Source organism: Carcharhinus amblyrhynchos, chromosome 4 (genome assembly GCF_965287045.1).
Source record: "Carcharhinus amblyrhynchos chromosome 4, sCarAmb.v2.hapA, whole genome shotgun sequence".
NCBI lineage: Eukaryota > Metazoa > Chordata > Chondrichthyes > Carcharhiniformes > Carcharhinidae > Carcharhinus > Carcharhinus amblyrhynchos.
The window spans coordinates 130,196,716-130,209,093 of NC_137327.1; the positions used below are offsets into that span (position 1 = coordinate 130,196,716).

Below are 12,378 nucleotides of genomic sequence, written 5' to 3' on the forward strand. Positions count from 1 at the left end.
TTTTGTTGAGTCATTGAACTCGGCACCCACACTGAGTGAGCTGAAGCATCGTTCGCACCTGTTAGACAAAAACCTAGAAAGTGCGCGAAAAATGAATGCCGAGATTCCAATCTGACAAAGAAAAGACTGCAAGAACCTGCAATCTTGGCTATAAGTGTTTATGTAAAGATAGTATCAGTAAAATATATTTCCTAGCTTTATTATTTACTTCTTACCCCTCTTCCTGTCAATCCCAGCATGATGCCGACACTAAACATCACCCTCTCTGTCAGCATTGCACAGGGACCCTGGTGATACCCTGGTTCACTCCTCCATTCCCCCCCCAGCCCCTCATCTCTTTCCCAAGGCACTTCTTCCCATGCAATACCTGCCTATTTATCTTTTATCCTCCTCACTGTCCAATGGCCAAACACTCCTTTCAGATGGAGCAGCGTTTCACTTTTCATAATTTAGTCTATTGTATTTGCTGCTCCCAGTGCAGTCTTTCCTATGTTGGGAAAGCGGAACGCAGACTGGGTGACTGCTTTGCGGAACACCTTCACTCTGTCCACAAGCATGACCCCAACCTTCCGGTCGCTTGCCATTTTAACTCAGTGTCTTGCTCTCATGCACACACATCCATCCATCCTCCGCCTGCTGTAATGTTCCAGTGATGACCAACACAAACTGGAAGAACAACACTTCTTCCGATTAGGCACATTGCAGCCTTCTCGGACTCAACATTGAGTTCAACAACGTTAGGTTGTGACCTTTTCTCTCCATCTTGACCCCTCCCACCCTCACTTCACTTTTGTAGTTAGTTGTTTTCAGCTCCCTGGCCTGGCGGAACAAAGTTCCTCCTCTACGTGCCCCTTGTTGTTCAGTTTATCTCCCATTAACAATTCTGCTACCTCTTTTGCCTCCATTAACACTCTCCATTGCTTAATGTCATCATTAACACTCCCCTTTACCTCATGACCACAACAGATTTGTCAAACTCTCCTTTGTCCCGACCATCCCAGTTTTTGGGTTCTGTTCCACTTCCTCCTCCCCCCTTTCCAACTATATAACTTCTTTACATTTCTACCTTTTCTCTCAGCAGTGGTAGCACAGTGGTTAGCACTGCTGCCTCGCAGCAGCAGGGACCCAGGTTCAAATCCAGCCTTGGGTCTGTGCAAAGTCCGCATATTCTCCCCCATGTCTGTGTGGGTTTCCTCCGGGTGCTCCGGTTTGCTCCCACACACCAAAAATGTGCGGGTTAGGTCGATTGGCCATGCTAAATTGCTCCTTAGTGTCAGGGGGGATTAGCAGTGTAAATATGTGGCGTTATGGGGATGGGATAGGATTGTTGTTGGTGCAGGTTCGATGGGCTGAATGGCCTCCTTCTGCACTGTAGGGGATTCTATGACTCTCCAGCTCTACGTAAGTGCCATCTAGACTCCAAACGTTAACGGTTTCTCGCTCCACAGATGCTGCCAGACCTGCTGAGTTTATCCAGCATTTTCTGATTTTATTTCAGATGTCCCCCTATCCGCAGTATTTTATTTTTATACAGTGCCTAGTGTAGAGTTTCAGGAGTTTCTCCTCCAATTGGTGTGTGAGAGTAAAACAGGGTTGCTGTGGCTGTCTATGACTAATCAACAATCTCTATTGGAAGACACTGATCTAAGGCTGCTTTAAAAGAAGCCTTTGTACCACTGTTCTATTCTCCTGGATTAAGGGTTATGGGGAGAAAGCGGGAAAATGGAACTGATCCACTTGAGATCAGCCATGATCTTATTGAATGGCGGGGCAGGCTCGAAGGGCTAGATGGCCAACTCCTGCTCCTATTTCTCATGTTCTTATTACACGCACCTTGAAAAACAGCCCCATGCTCAAATCCAGCAGTTCAAAGCTTCATCATTGGAATCCATTGCTTTTGATTTTTTTTTACATTCCTAGATAACCGATTCCATTAAAACTCTCGGCTCAACCTGTGAACAGTGACCTCAGTTAACCCCCACTGGCCCAAAACATAGCCTCCCCCTGGGTGTTTGGCTCACACACGTTACGCTTTTAAAATTTGCAGCGGTTTTCAGATTCCCAGCTCCCATTCAAGATCCAGCAGCCAAGTACGCAGCAAGTAAATTAAGGGCAAAACCTTCTGTGCTCCAGATACGGCCTGTGAGGCACTGACCTGTCAAGTTAGCCATGGCGGGATGTAAATGATTCTGTCCTCATGATGACACCTTACTCAGAGAGCGAGCGAACCTCTGGCTGGGCAGGTTTGATTCGTTGCTTAGTCATTAAGACAGTCTTTACATCAGATTGTTACATCGCCTCATTGGAATTTAGAAGAATGAGGGGAGATCTATAAAATTATGAAGGGAATAGGTAAGACAGAAGCAGGGAAGTTGTTTCTGGTGGCGGGTGAAATTAGAACTAGGTGGCATATCCTCAAAATAAGGAGGAGCAGATTTAGGGCTGAGTTGGAGAGGAACTACTTCACACAGAGGGTTGTGAATCTGTGGAATTCCCTGCCCAGTGAAACAGTTGAGGCTACCTCATTGAATGTTCTTAAGGTAAGGATAGATAAATTTTTCAACGGTCATGGAATTAAAGGTTATGATGAGTGGGCGGATAAGTGGAGCTGAGTCCATGAAAAGATCAGCCATGATCTTACTGAATGGTGGAGCAGGCTCAAGGGGCCAATTGTCTACTCTTGCTCCTAGTTCTTGTGTACAGCCAACACAAAACAGCACCGGTCGCATGCTGCCTCCAGTGCCATTCCTAACAAGCAACTGACTTCTGTGAATGTTGCACTGATTTCAATCAATTTCAGGCAGTCACACCATTCGTTACACTTCCAGTTCCACAATTCTCCAGCCCCATTTAGACCTGTCTGATACAAACCGATCTTCCCAGCAATTTTTTGTGGAATCTGAATGTCTCGGGAGATATTGTACCCCAAGTGAGATCTCTCCATTGTTCTCATTTCTTGTGATTTCCACAGATGGTTCTCAAGCTATCTGGCAGCAGATGTTTGTTTGTCTTAATCACATTGTGGAGGTTAGGTTCGTCACGATGACTTGGTCATCGCTGTCATTGTTACTGAAGGAGAGATTCATCACAAAATGCCTTTTCTATGCCGCATCTAAAACCAGCTAAATCTAAAGGCAGCGCGGTAGCACAGTGATTAGCACTACTGCCTCACAGCGCCAGGGACCCGGGTCCAATTCCCGGCTTGAGTCACTGTCTGTGTGGCACTTGTACATTCTCCTCGTGTCTGCATGGGTTTCCTCCAGTTTCTCCAGGTTTCTCCCACAGTCCAAAAGATGTGCTGGTTAGGTGATTTGGCCATGCTAAATTCTCCCTCAGTGTACTCGAACAGGTGCCGGACTGTGACGACAATGGGAATTCCACAGTACCTTCATCACAGTGTTAATGTAAGCCTACTTGTGCCTAATAAATAAACTTTAAACTTTTTGTTTACTGCTGCCTTACAGCACCAGGGACCTAGGTTTGATTCCAGACTCGGGTCACTGACTCTGTAAAGTTTGCATGTTCTCCCCGTATCTGCTTGGGTTTCCTCTGGGTTCTCCGGTTTGTTTTTTGATTTATTATTGTCATATGTTTCAGCATATAGTGCAAAGTATTGTTTCTTGCGCGCTGTATGGACAAAGAATACCATTCACAGAGAAGGAAAGGAGAGGGTGCAGAATGTAGTGTTATCATAGCTGAGGTGTAGACAGCCAAAGATGTGTGGGGGAGTTGGATTGGCCATGGTAAATTGCCCCATGATGTCAGGGGGATTAGCAGGATAAACGTGGGGTTACGGGTATGGGGCCTGCGTGGGATTGTTGTCAGTGCCGACTCGATGGACTGAATGGCCTCTTGCTGCACTGTGGGGATTCTATGATTCTATTCTCAAGGTTGAGGGGCGTTTAATGTCTGCATGATATCTCCCATTAGTGCTGAATTCAGTTATAAACCATATTGATCAGGGGTTGTGAACCGGTTGTATCCAGATCTGGGATCCTCACTTTAGGAAAGATGTGAAGGCATTGGATAGAGTGCAGGGAAAATTCACGTGAGTAGTTCTAGCGATGAGGAACTTCAGCTATGAAGGTAGGCTGGAGTGGTTAGGGCCGTTCCACTTGGAGAAGAAGCTGAGAGGAGAATTGATAGAGACGTTGAAAATCGTGAGGATCTGGACAAAGTAGTGAGGGAAAAACTGTTCCCGCGGCGGAGTGAGAAGGAGAGGGCACAGATTTAAAGCTGGCCAAAGAAGCAAAGTCGACACGAGGAAATGCTTTCTCATACAGCGAGTGATTACAGTCTGGAATACGCTGCCTGAGGATGTGCCAAATGGTGGAGGCAGTGTCAATAAGTCAAAAGCAATTGGACTGAAACAGAAGAATATGTTGGGTTTGAGGGCGAAGGAGGGTTAGAATTAGGGTTAACCCAGGCCGAACGGCCTCCTCCTGAGCTGTAACAGTTTTGTGATTTGGTGGAGGGTCAAAGTACCGTCCTGATCTCCATACAGCTCCCCCTGAAGGCGGAAGCAGCCATTTCTCAGCGATTTGCATCTTATTTGCATTTATGAAATATTTTTATTTTTCTTCTTTTCCAGGTGATTACAGTAATGTTAATGTAAGCCGAAGCCATCAGGAGAAGACCTCATCCGGCCTTCAGCGTCCTCCCATGAGACCACCAGATCCTCCTTGTCGTGATAAAGCCCCACCACCACTGAAAGTAGAGCAGTCCACTGGCACGGAAGATTCTCCATCTTCTGTGTAAACTTCCTTTTTTTGAATTGTATTTTTGTCTCTCCTCCTTTCCTTCCCCCTCCAATTGTCCTGCATCATCAAGTATGGCTGCGCAGTTATCATTCACTCTCGTTCTCACTCTCACTCTCCCTCCCTTCCCTCCCCCTCTCTCTACCCTCCTTCTACTCCACTCCCCCCTCACGGCTCACCTCGTGACCTACCTCTCTCTCTTTACCCTCACCCCCCACCTTCTCTCTCTCTCCCACTCGCACCCGTTTGGGGTGAGGGGCGGGGGCGGTGCAGTCAGAGCTTATAGAATGCAACATGTGGCCTCCCTGCTACCTTGCGCCCACCCCACCCTGTCCCCCATTTTCCTATTTTACAGTGGGATGAGTGGGGGTTGTGGGGTAGTGTAATGGTGTCGGGTGGGGGGGTGCGGTGCGACATGATGAAGATGTTGCTTGACCACGTGCCTCCTTCGTGGTGCCCTGCATCTGTCCGCAGCACCACCACCACCACAAGGTCATCCTTCCCTCTTTGCCCCTTCCTCCTTCCTCCCAGCCCCTACACCCCGGTTCCCCACTGCGTTAGCCGGATCCTGCCAGTGGTAGCCGGGACTTGTCTTCAGTTCATCTTCCATGACCTTCTCCTCTTGGGTTCCACCTGCAGTCCCAGCAGTAGCCATCACCCAAACGTGGCGCTGCAGAGCAGCCAGCCTAAAGGATTCAGTGGCAGCCCACTCCTCGGTGAGATTCTTTCCCCCCCGATGGGAGCAGAAGTCTTGCCTTGAGCCAGTGAATGCCAAGCCAAGCTTTAAATTGCTGTGGGACATTCTGCTTTTTTTGTGGGCAAGCTCCCGATTTACGTCTTAGTAAGGGCGGGGGAAAGGTGGGATATGTATGGAGTACACTGCCCCCACCTTGGCTGTACTACTGTATGGTAAGTTAAGCTAGCTGAAATATTTTTATACGCTTTAGTATACAAAAAGGATTAGAAATTGAATAGATCCAGTCATAACAATTGTGGAATTCTTTATTGTTTTTATGGAATTCAATTCCAATCCCCTCCCTTATTCCTCCTTTTAGATAAGGACCAGTGTATCTGCTGTTAAAGATATTTTTACTAACTAAAACCTCTTGTGATTTAAGCAAACTCCAACTCCAGAACGTGTTAACACATGGCTCTGGGAATTTTAGATTTCACAAATACACAAAAGTGTTTTTTTTTGAAACAAACTGAATGGGAAAAAAAATCATGAAACAAGAAAGAAAAACATCAGAGAAACAACAAGGTTTTCAGAGCTAAACTCTGTTGGATCACCTCTGTGTGAGTTTGCTGTGGTGAGGGGCTAAAGAGAGAAATTCTTCTACTTTGCTTATTTTGTCAACTGGTTGTCAGTATCCACGCAAAGGGGAGTTAGGCTACAGATTGTCCATGATCTGATGGAATGATGGGACAGGGCTGGGGGCCTAACTAGCCTTCTGTTCATCTGAGGAAACTTCCTTATCTAGATTTCTGGAAGGGAGTCCTTTGAAGAGACTGCCCTGCGGATCACCCTACACTGCCTTCACAACCCAAAGCAGGTTAAACCCTCACCTCTCTAAGCCAAGCCCTGCAACGTGGCATAGAAAAACAAATGTATTTTTATATGATTTTTCTACAAAAAAAGCACAACGGGAATGAAAATCACACACCGATTTTCAACCTCGTCCCTTTTGAATACGGGTCAGTTTGCTAATAACTTTTCTTTTTCTAAACCAAGTTGAAACTAATTTACACCAAGCTGGGATTGGACTTTCGAACCCTGACAGTGTGAACTTGACATCTAAACCACTGTGTTGTTCATTGTCTGTCTGAGAGTTGGTTCATAGCAAATTATTTTTCACGGTCTCCCTCAGGTTTTAATTCAAATACAATTTTTTTTTCATGTTGAATGCAAAGGTGTTTTCTCCTTTGCCACGGGTTAGTTTTGGTTAGAGATGTGCTCGCAGTACAGGCTGGGTGAGCGCCACTATTTCACAAACAGATTGTGCTAACTGCCAGTTCAATCAAAATCCTAAACAATTACAGGCTTCAAACATCCAACCACTCGCTCCGCTAGGTTGGTGTATATAACCTCGGGCATTTCTGTCTGCATCAGTTTGACGTATAACTCTCTGAATCTGTTTAGAATAAAATGTTACTTTGATTACATCTTTGGCTAATTTTTATTTTCTTGGGTGACTAGGGTGGAATTCTGATATCGATTGCTCACTATGAACTCTATGTCCACGTGGACCTGAACTCCTATTTCTAAGAGAACAGATTTGTCTGCCCAGTTTCCAACAGGAAATGCCAGGTCACCTCAAACATCCCAAACTAGTGTTAGCCTCGCCTCCAGAGTGAGACTGCCACCGACCATCCTCGGCATAACTTCAGTTAGAACCAAAATGGGGATAGGTGACACCATGCCACTTTATTGTGCCATCTTCATTCTAAGGAGTCTCGCAACATTAGGTGAGAAGGAGCAGTGCTCCGAAAGCTCGTGATTCCAAATAAACCTGTTGAACTTTAACCTGGTGTTGTGAGACTTCTTACTGTGCCCACCCCAGTCCAACGCCGGCATCTCCACATCATTTTCATTCTAGTCACGCACTTTAATGAACCAAATGGAAGATGACAATTTATTCACTATTTAATTAACCAGATTAAGGTGGTTCCCTGTTCACTCGTTAAAACTGAACACAAAATTGCTGGATAACTTTGAATCCCAGGATCCAGTTACCAATCTAATTTGTTCATGGCTGCCACAAACAAGTGGGTGCTCCGGCTTTATACAAACTCCAGCTGTCAAGAAATAAGCCCATAGAAAGGTTTATTTAATCACCTCTTCTCCCAGTGAGATTTCAGAACTATTCCACTGTGGCGAATGTGGTCCTTTCCTCCATCTTTATTCCCTCCCACGGGTGTGTATCAGCCCCGACTTCAGGGAAGTGCCACTTACCGCAATACAAAGTGGACTGAGATTTGCCCCAACTCATTTCATGTAACTGCCTCATAGGAAGATCCTCATCAAATAAGTTTGGGTTAAATTGGAACCCTGGTGCCAAAGGTCACGGACTCATAGAATCCCTACCGTGCCGAAGGAGGCCCATCGGGCCTACGTCAATAACAATCCCACCCAGGCCCTATCCCCCTAACCCCACACATTTACCCTGCTAATCCCCCTGACACTAAAGGGGACTTTAGCATGGCCAGTGTAACCCTCACATCTTTGGACTGTGGGAGGAAACTGGAGAACCCAATGGAAACCCATCTGGACATGAGGAGAACATGCAAACTCCTCCTAGACAGTTACCCGATGCTGGAATGGGTTCCTGGCACTGTGAGGCAGAACAGCTAACTGCCTTGCGAGGTCATTATCCATCAACTTAGTACACCACTGAGGCCTTCATATTCTTCTAGCTCTTTATTTTTCTTCTCTCCTCTTCTCTCTACTTTTGCCGTTATCTGAAAGCAGTGATTCACGCTGGGTACATTTCAACTGCTGCCTTTCCTGAATGAACGGGCTAATTATGTAATGAAAATAAAGCATCGCTGCTCCCAATCCATGACTGTCCACATAATGAATAAAAGGAATGTTGGGCTGGCTTTACCTCTTTCCCTCTTGATGTTTTGGGAGCTGCACTTACTCAAGTTGATTCAAGCAGTCACTAGTACTTGAAGACTTGCGTGGTGCTCTGCACTTAACACGTCTCATTCTGGGTTTGCAGGAGGTGGTGGGAGAAATCTGCTTTTTGGAGGATTTTCCAGCACTATTATACGCGAGCACATTGTGCAACCCTTGCTTTGGGTTTTGAATTTCAGTCTAAATGGGTCAACAAAATTAAAACCATCTCTTTGAAAGACGTTGCAGACAGATATTTTCCTCTGGCCCACACATTGCCTTTACGAGCAGCTATTGGATAAGCAACACCCTGGCGCCTGGTGTTGGCTACACGGTGCCAGCTCATAGCAGCCATACTGGGCGCCTGCGAGACTCTCTGCCCAAAGCTGTGACTGTGCTGACTCTGACAAAATTCAATTCTTTGCTTTTTAACGAATGTGATTTTTTTTCGTGAGTGTGGTAACAGATACACATTTAGATTCGCATGCTCAAAAAAAAACCCACCGTTTTGCTCATACAACCAAATGAAATATTTAGCAACGATCAAAGCTTCTTGAAATAGATTGCAATTCTAGCAGGCAGCCACCGGAACGTAGAGTTATGATCTTTCCTGTTGGATTTATGATGGTTCACTTTTTGCAAGGGGATTCTTAAAGACTTTGCTGTTTTAATTTATAGGGTTGCTTCCAGAGCCAAGTTTTTCGAAAATGCTGCTAGAAAAACAGGCGGGTAAGAGACAATAATTACTATTGACGCCTTTCCATAACCCATGGATAATCACTCGCCCCGTTGCTAAAACCCCATGAAGAAATCTTTTGTTCCCAAAGAAAGACCTTGTCAGAGTATCTTCTGCACAAGTGTTTTTTTTTGTAACAAATTAATGGAATCAGTTTTACCAGGAAAGCTTAAACCTTCAGGATTTTGAAACAAAGAGCGTTCCTCGCTGTGACTTGTGCTGAATCACAGAATCAAACATTCTGCTTCATAAATCTCCAGTTTAAACATGCCCACCACCCGTGTTGCACACACTCTATAAAAACTTGCATGGAGTCCGGGAAGTTGCTTTATTATTTGTACCCTTGCGTCGGGTGCTAATGAAAGGTGTGGTACTGTGTGGCGAGGGAGTGAGGAAAGAATAAAGTTTAATTCCTCCTCTGCTGCTAAGTTATCAATCTTGGCAGCATTGGCTTAGGGTTGCAATTTGCAGACAGATTTTATTAGACTGTTTACTGCTCAATTTGAAATACATTCACATTTAAGTTCTTACTGATTGATAAAGCAAAATGACTCTGGATTTTTCTCAGAGCGATTGGCTAATGGGTGGCACAGTGGTTAGCACTGCTGCCTCACAGCGCCAGGGACCTGGATTCGATTCCCGGCTTGGGTCACTGTCTGTGCCGAGTTTGCATGTTCTCTCCGTGTCTGCATGCGTTTCCTCCAGGTGCTCCGGTTTCCTCCCACAGTCTGAAAGACATGCTGGTTAGGTACATTGGCCGAGCTAAATTCTCCCTCAGTGTAACCCGAGCAGGTGCAGGAGTGTGGAGACTAGGAGATTTTCACAGTAAAATCATTGCAGTGTTAATATAAGCCTACTTGTGACACGAGTAAATAAACTAATACATCTTTGGCAGAAGATTGACAGAAACCTTGCTGCAAGCACAGTGCATGCTGGGTTTCCCTTCTGATCTTGTGCTGGAGCTGTGCTGGCCGATCAGGTGAACCTTTGAGGAAATCTCTGGTGCTTACCTTTTAAAGTGGGCATGTTGATGGCATCTAGTTTAACAATGCAGGTGTGTGTTTAACACTGGGAAGGAGCTGGCATCTGTCTACACTGACCATCTGTGCACTGGCAGGACTTTATTACAGGATAAAAATCGTGGGAAAATCTGGCATCACACTGCATGTCCAGGAGAAAATTCCAAGCCATGAGGTCTCAATGGTGGAGTTGTTTCCATTGTCCACCATAGTTTTTTGCAAGTTGCATGAATCAAGATTGAGTTGAAAGTAAATAAACACTGATCTTTCTAATCTATTCCTCCACTTCACAGGGTCTCAGAACCTTTTTTGGAAAGGCTTTTATTGCAACTATTCCTTGATTAAAACATGTACAGGTATAATGTACTTATAATAGTCTGTGGGATTCTCCCTGAAGTTCAGAACCAGCAAATGAAGCTCTGCTAAGAGACCAAGCGACAGAAAATAATCCAGTCCCTTGTTTTATTATGAAAAGAGCGTGCTGGATAAACTCAGCAGGTCTGGCGCCGTCTGTGGAGAGAGAAACACAATTAATGTTTTGAGTCGAATATGACTCTTTTGGAACTGAAGAGAGGTTGAATTGTGATGTTTTAAGCTGTTTATAAATGGTTTGGGGGAGGGAGGGGTGAGGGGGTTGAGGACTCAGGTGGAACTGCAGGAAAAGTCAGGGATAGGGCAGGGGCAATTAAATAGTAAAGATGTCATGAAACAAAGAGAAAAGTGAGTTGCAATGGAAGTAAGAAGGTTTGGAATAAAGGTCAGCAGTGTTTTACTTTTGTACCCCTGTTTATAATGGTAAATGATATGGGGCAGGATTCTCTCATGGCCGGATTAATGACGGTGGAAGGGCAGAATTTGGCGGAAGGTCAACAAGTTTGTTTCACGCCAGCGTGAAATTACAGCGAGACCTTCTGAGGCTGCCCACCCTGCTGGGTGAAGTATCGACTGTAGGGTGTCTTGAAACCAATTTTCATCCTGCTAATGGAATGTAGATGAAGCCCAGACTGGAATCCCCTCACTGCACCCCCCCCCCCACCCCCACATGCACATACGCACACAAAACCCAATTCTTTGCTGCACCTGCAGCGCACACTCTCCAGTCTAGAACACATCTGGACCCCAATATGGTGTCCAAAAGTTGGAATTTACCCGAAGAATTCCTGAGGCTGCCTCCAGAGTTTGGGATGGAGACCGCCAGTGACCCTGGACTCTGGAATGTCATGGCAGTGGGTGGGGTGGAGCATCTGTCAGGTGGATCTTTCAGCCTCAGAATGTTCCTGAAGGTTCATCTCCTTTCCTCAGCGGTGGTTCAGTGACATCAGTCGCCTTTTTAAATATGACACTCGGATACAATGACGGGGCATATACCATCAAGTCCACCTCGCCACAGAAGACGGCGCAGATCTCCCGGATATACCATTAATTATGCTGGGATGGAAGATATGGTGGTTTTCCGTTGCCCTGTCAACACTCCCCATCCTTGCCCCCGCTAGGGGATTTTGTCTCCGAGGGGAGAATTCAGCCCAGAGGAAATAATGGGTGATTTGGCGCTTTGAGTGTTACAACACCAATTTAACGAACAACCATGCTTTGGAGAGCTGGTCTTCCTGTCAATGTAGTTGCAGGCACTTGACATATTGAAACTCACCTCAGCTGAGCTGACATGGTTGAGTGGCTGCCATATTTTTATTTCGGATGGATTTGCAGTGTGCCGAGAGAGCCTAGACGTAACTGCATTTGGGGTGGATAAAGTGAGCAATGGGGGTAAGTAAACAATGCATGCACAGTTGTTGGGGGGGGAGGAACGACTTGCATTTATATAGCACTTTTCGTGACCACTGGATCTGTGTTTTACTGCCAATGAAATATTTTTTTGTAGGAAATTACACCAAAGTTTCCACAACCCGTGGTGTGATATTGCCTCTGTATCAGTGCTGGTGTGATGTTGATGAGAACAAAGAAAATTACAGCACAGAAACAGGCTCTTCGGCCCTCCAAGCCTGCTCTGACCATGCTGCCTGACTGAACTAAAACCCCCCTACACTTCTGGGGACCATATCCCTCTATTCTCGTCCTATTCATGTATTTGTCCAGACGCCCCTCAAAAGTCGCTATCATATCTGCTTCCACTTCCACTACCTCCCCCGGCAGTGAGTTCCAGGCACCCACCACCCTCTGTGCAAGAAAGAACTTGCCTCTTGAACCTTGCCCCTCGCACTTAAACCTATGCCCCCTAGTAATTGACTCTTC

At 45.7% G+C, this 12,378-nt stretch overlaps 1 protein-coding gene across 1 annotated transcript in view; it reads left to right on the forward strand.

Annotated features, from left to right (window-relative positions):
* The window catches only part of ophn1 (oligophrenin 1), a 190,946-nt gene that overhangs the window by 143,942 nt on the left and 34,626 nt on the right, over positions 1–12,378 (forward strand). Inside the window, exons 21-22 of the mRNA XM_080187883.1 lie at positions 4,592–4,754; positions 9,052–9,102. Coding sequence (XP_080044009.1) covers positions 4,592–4,754; positions 9,052–9,102 — 214 coding nt within the window. The remainder of the gene's footprint in view (positions 1–4,591; positions 4,755–9,051; positions 9,103–12,378) is intronic.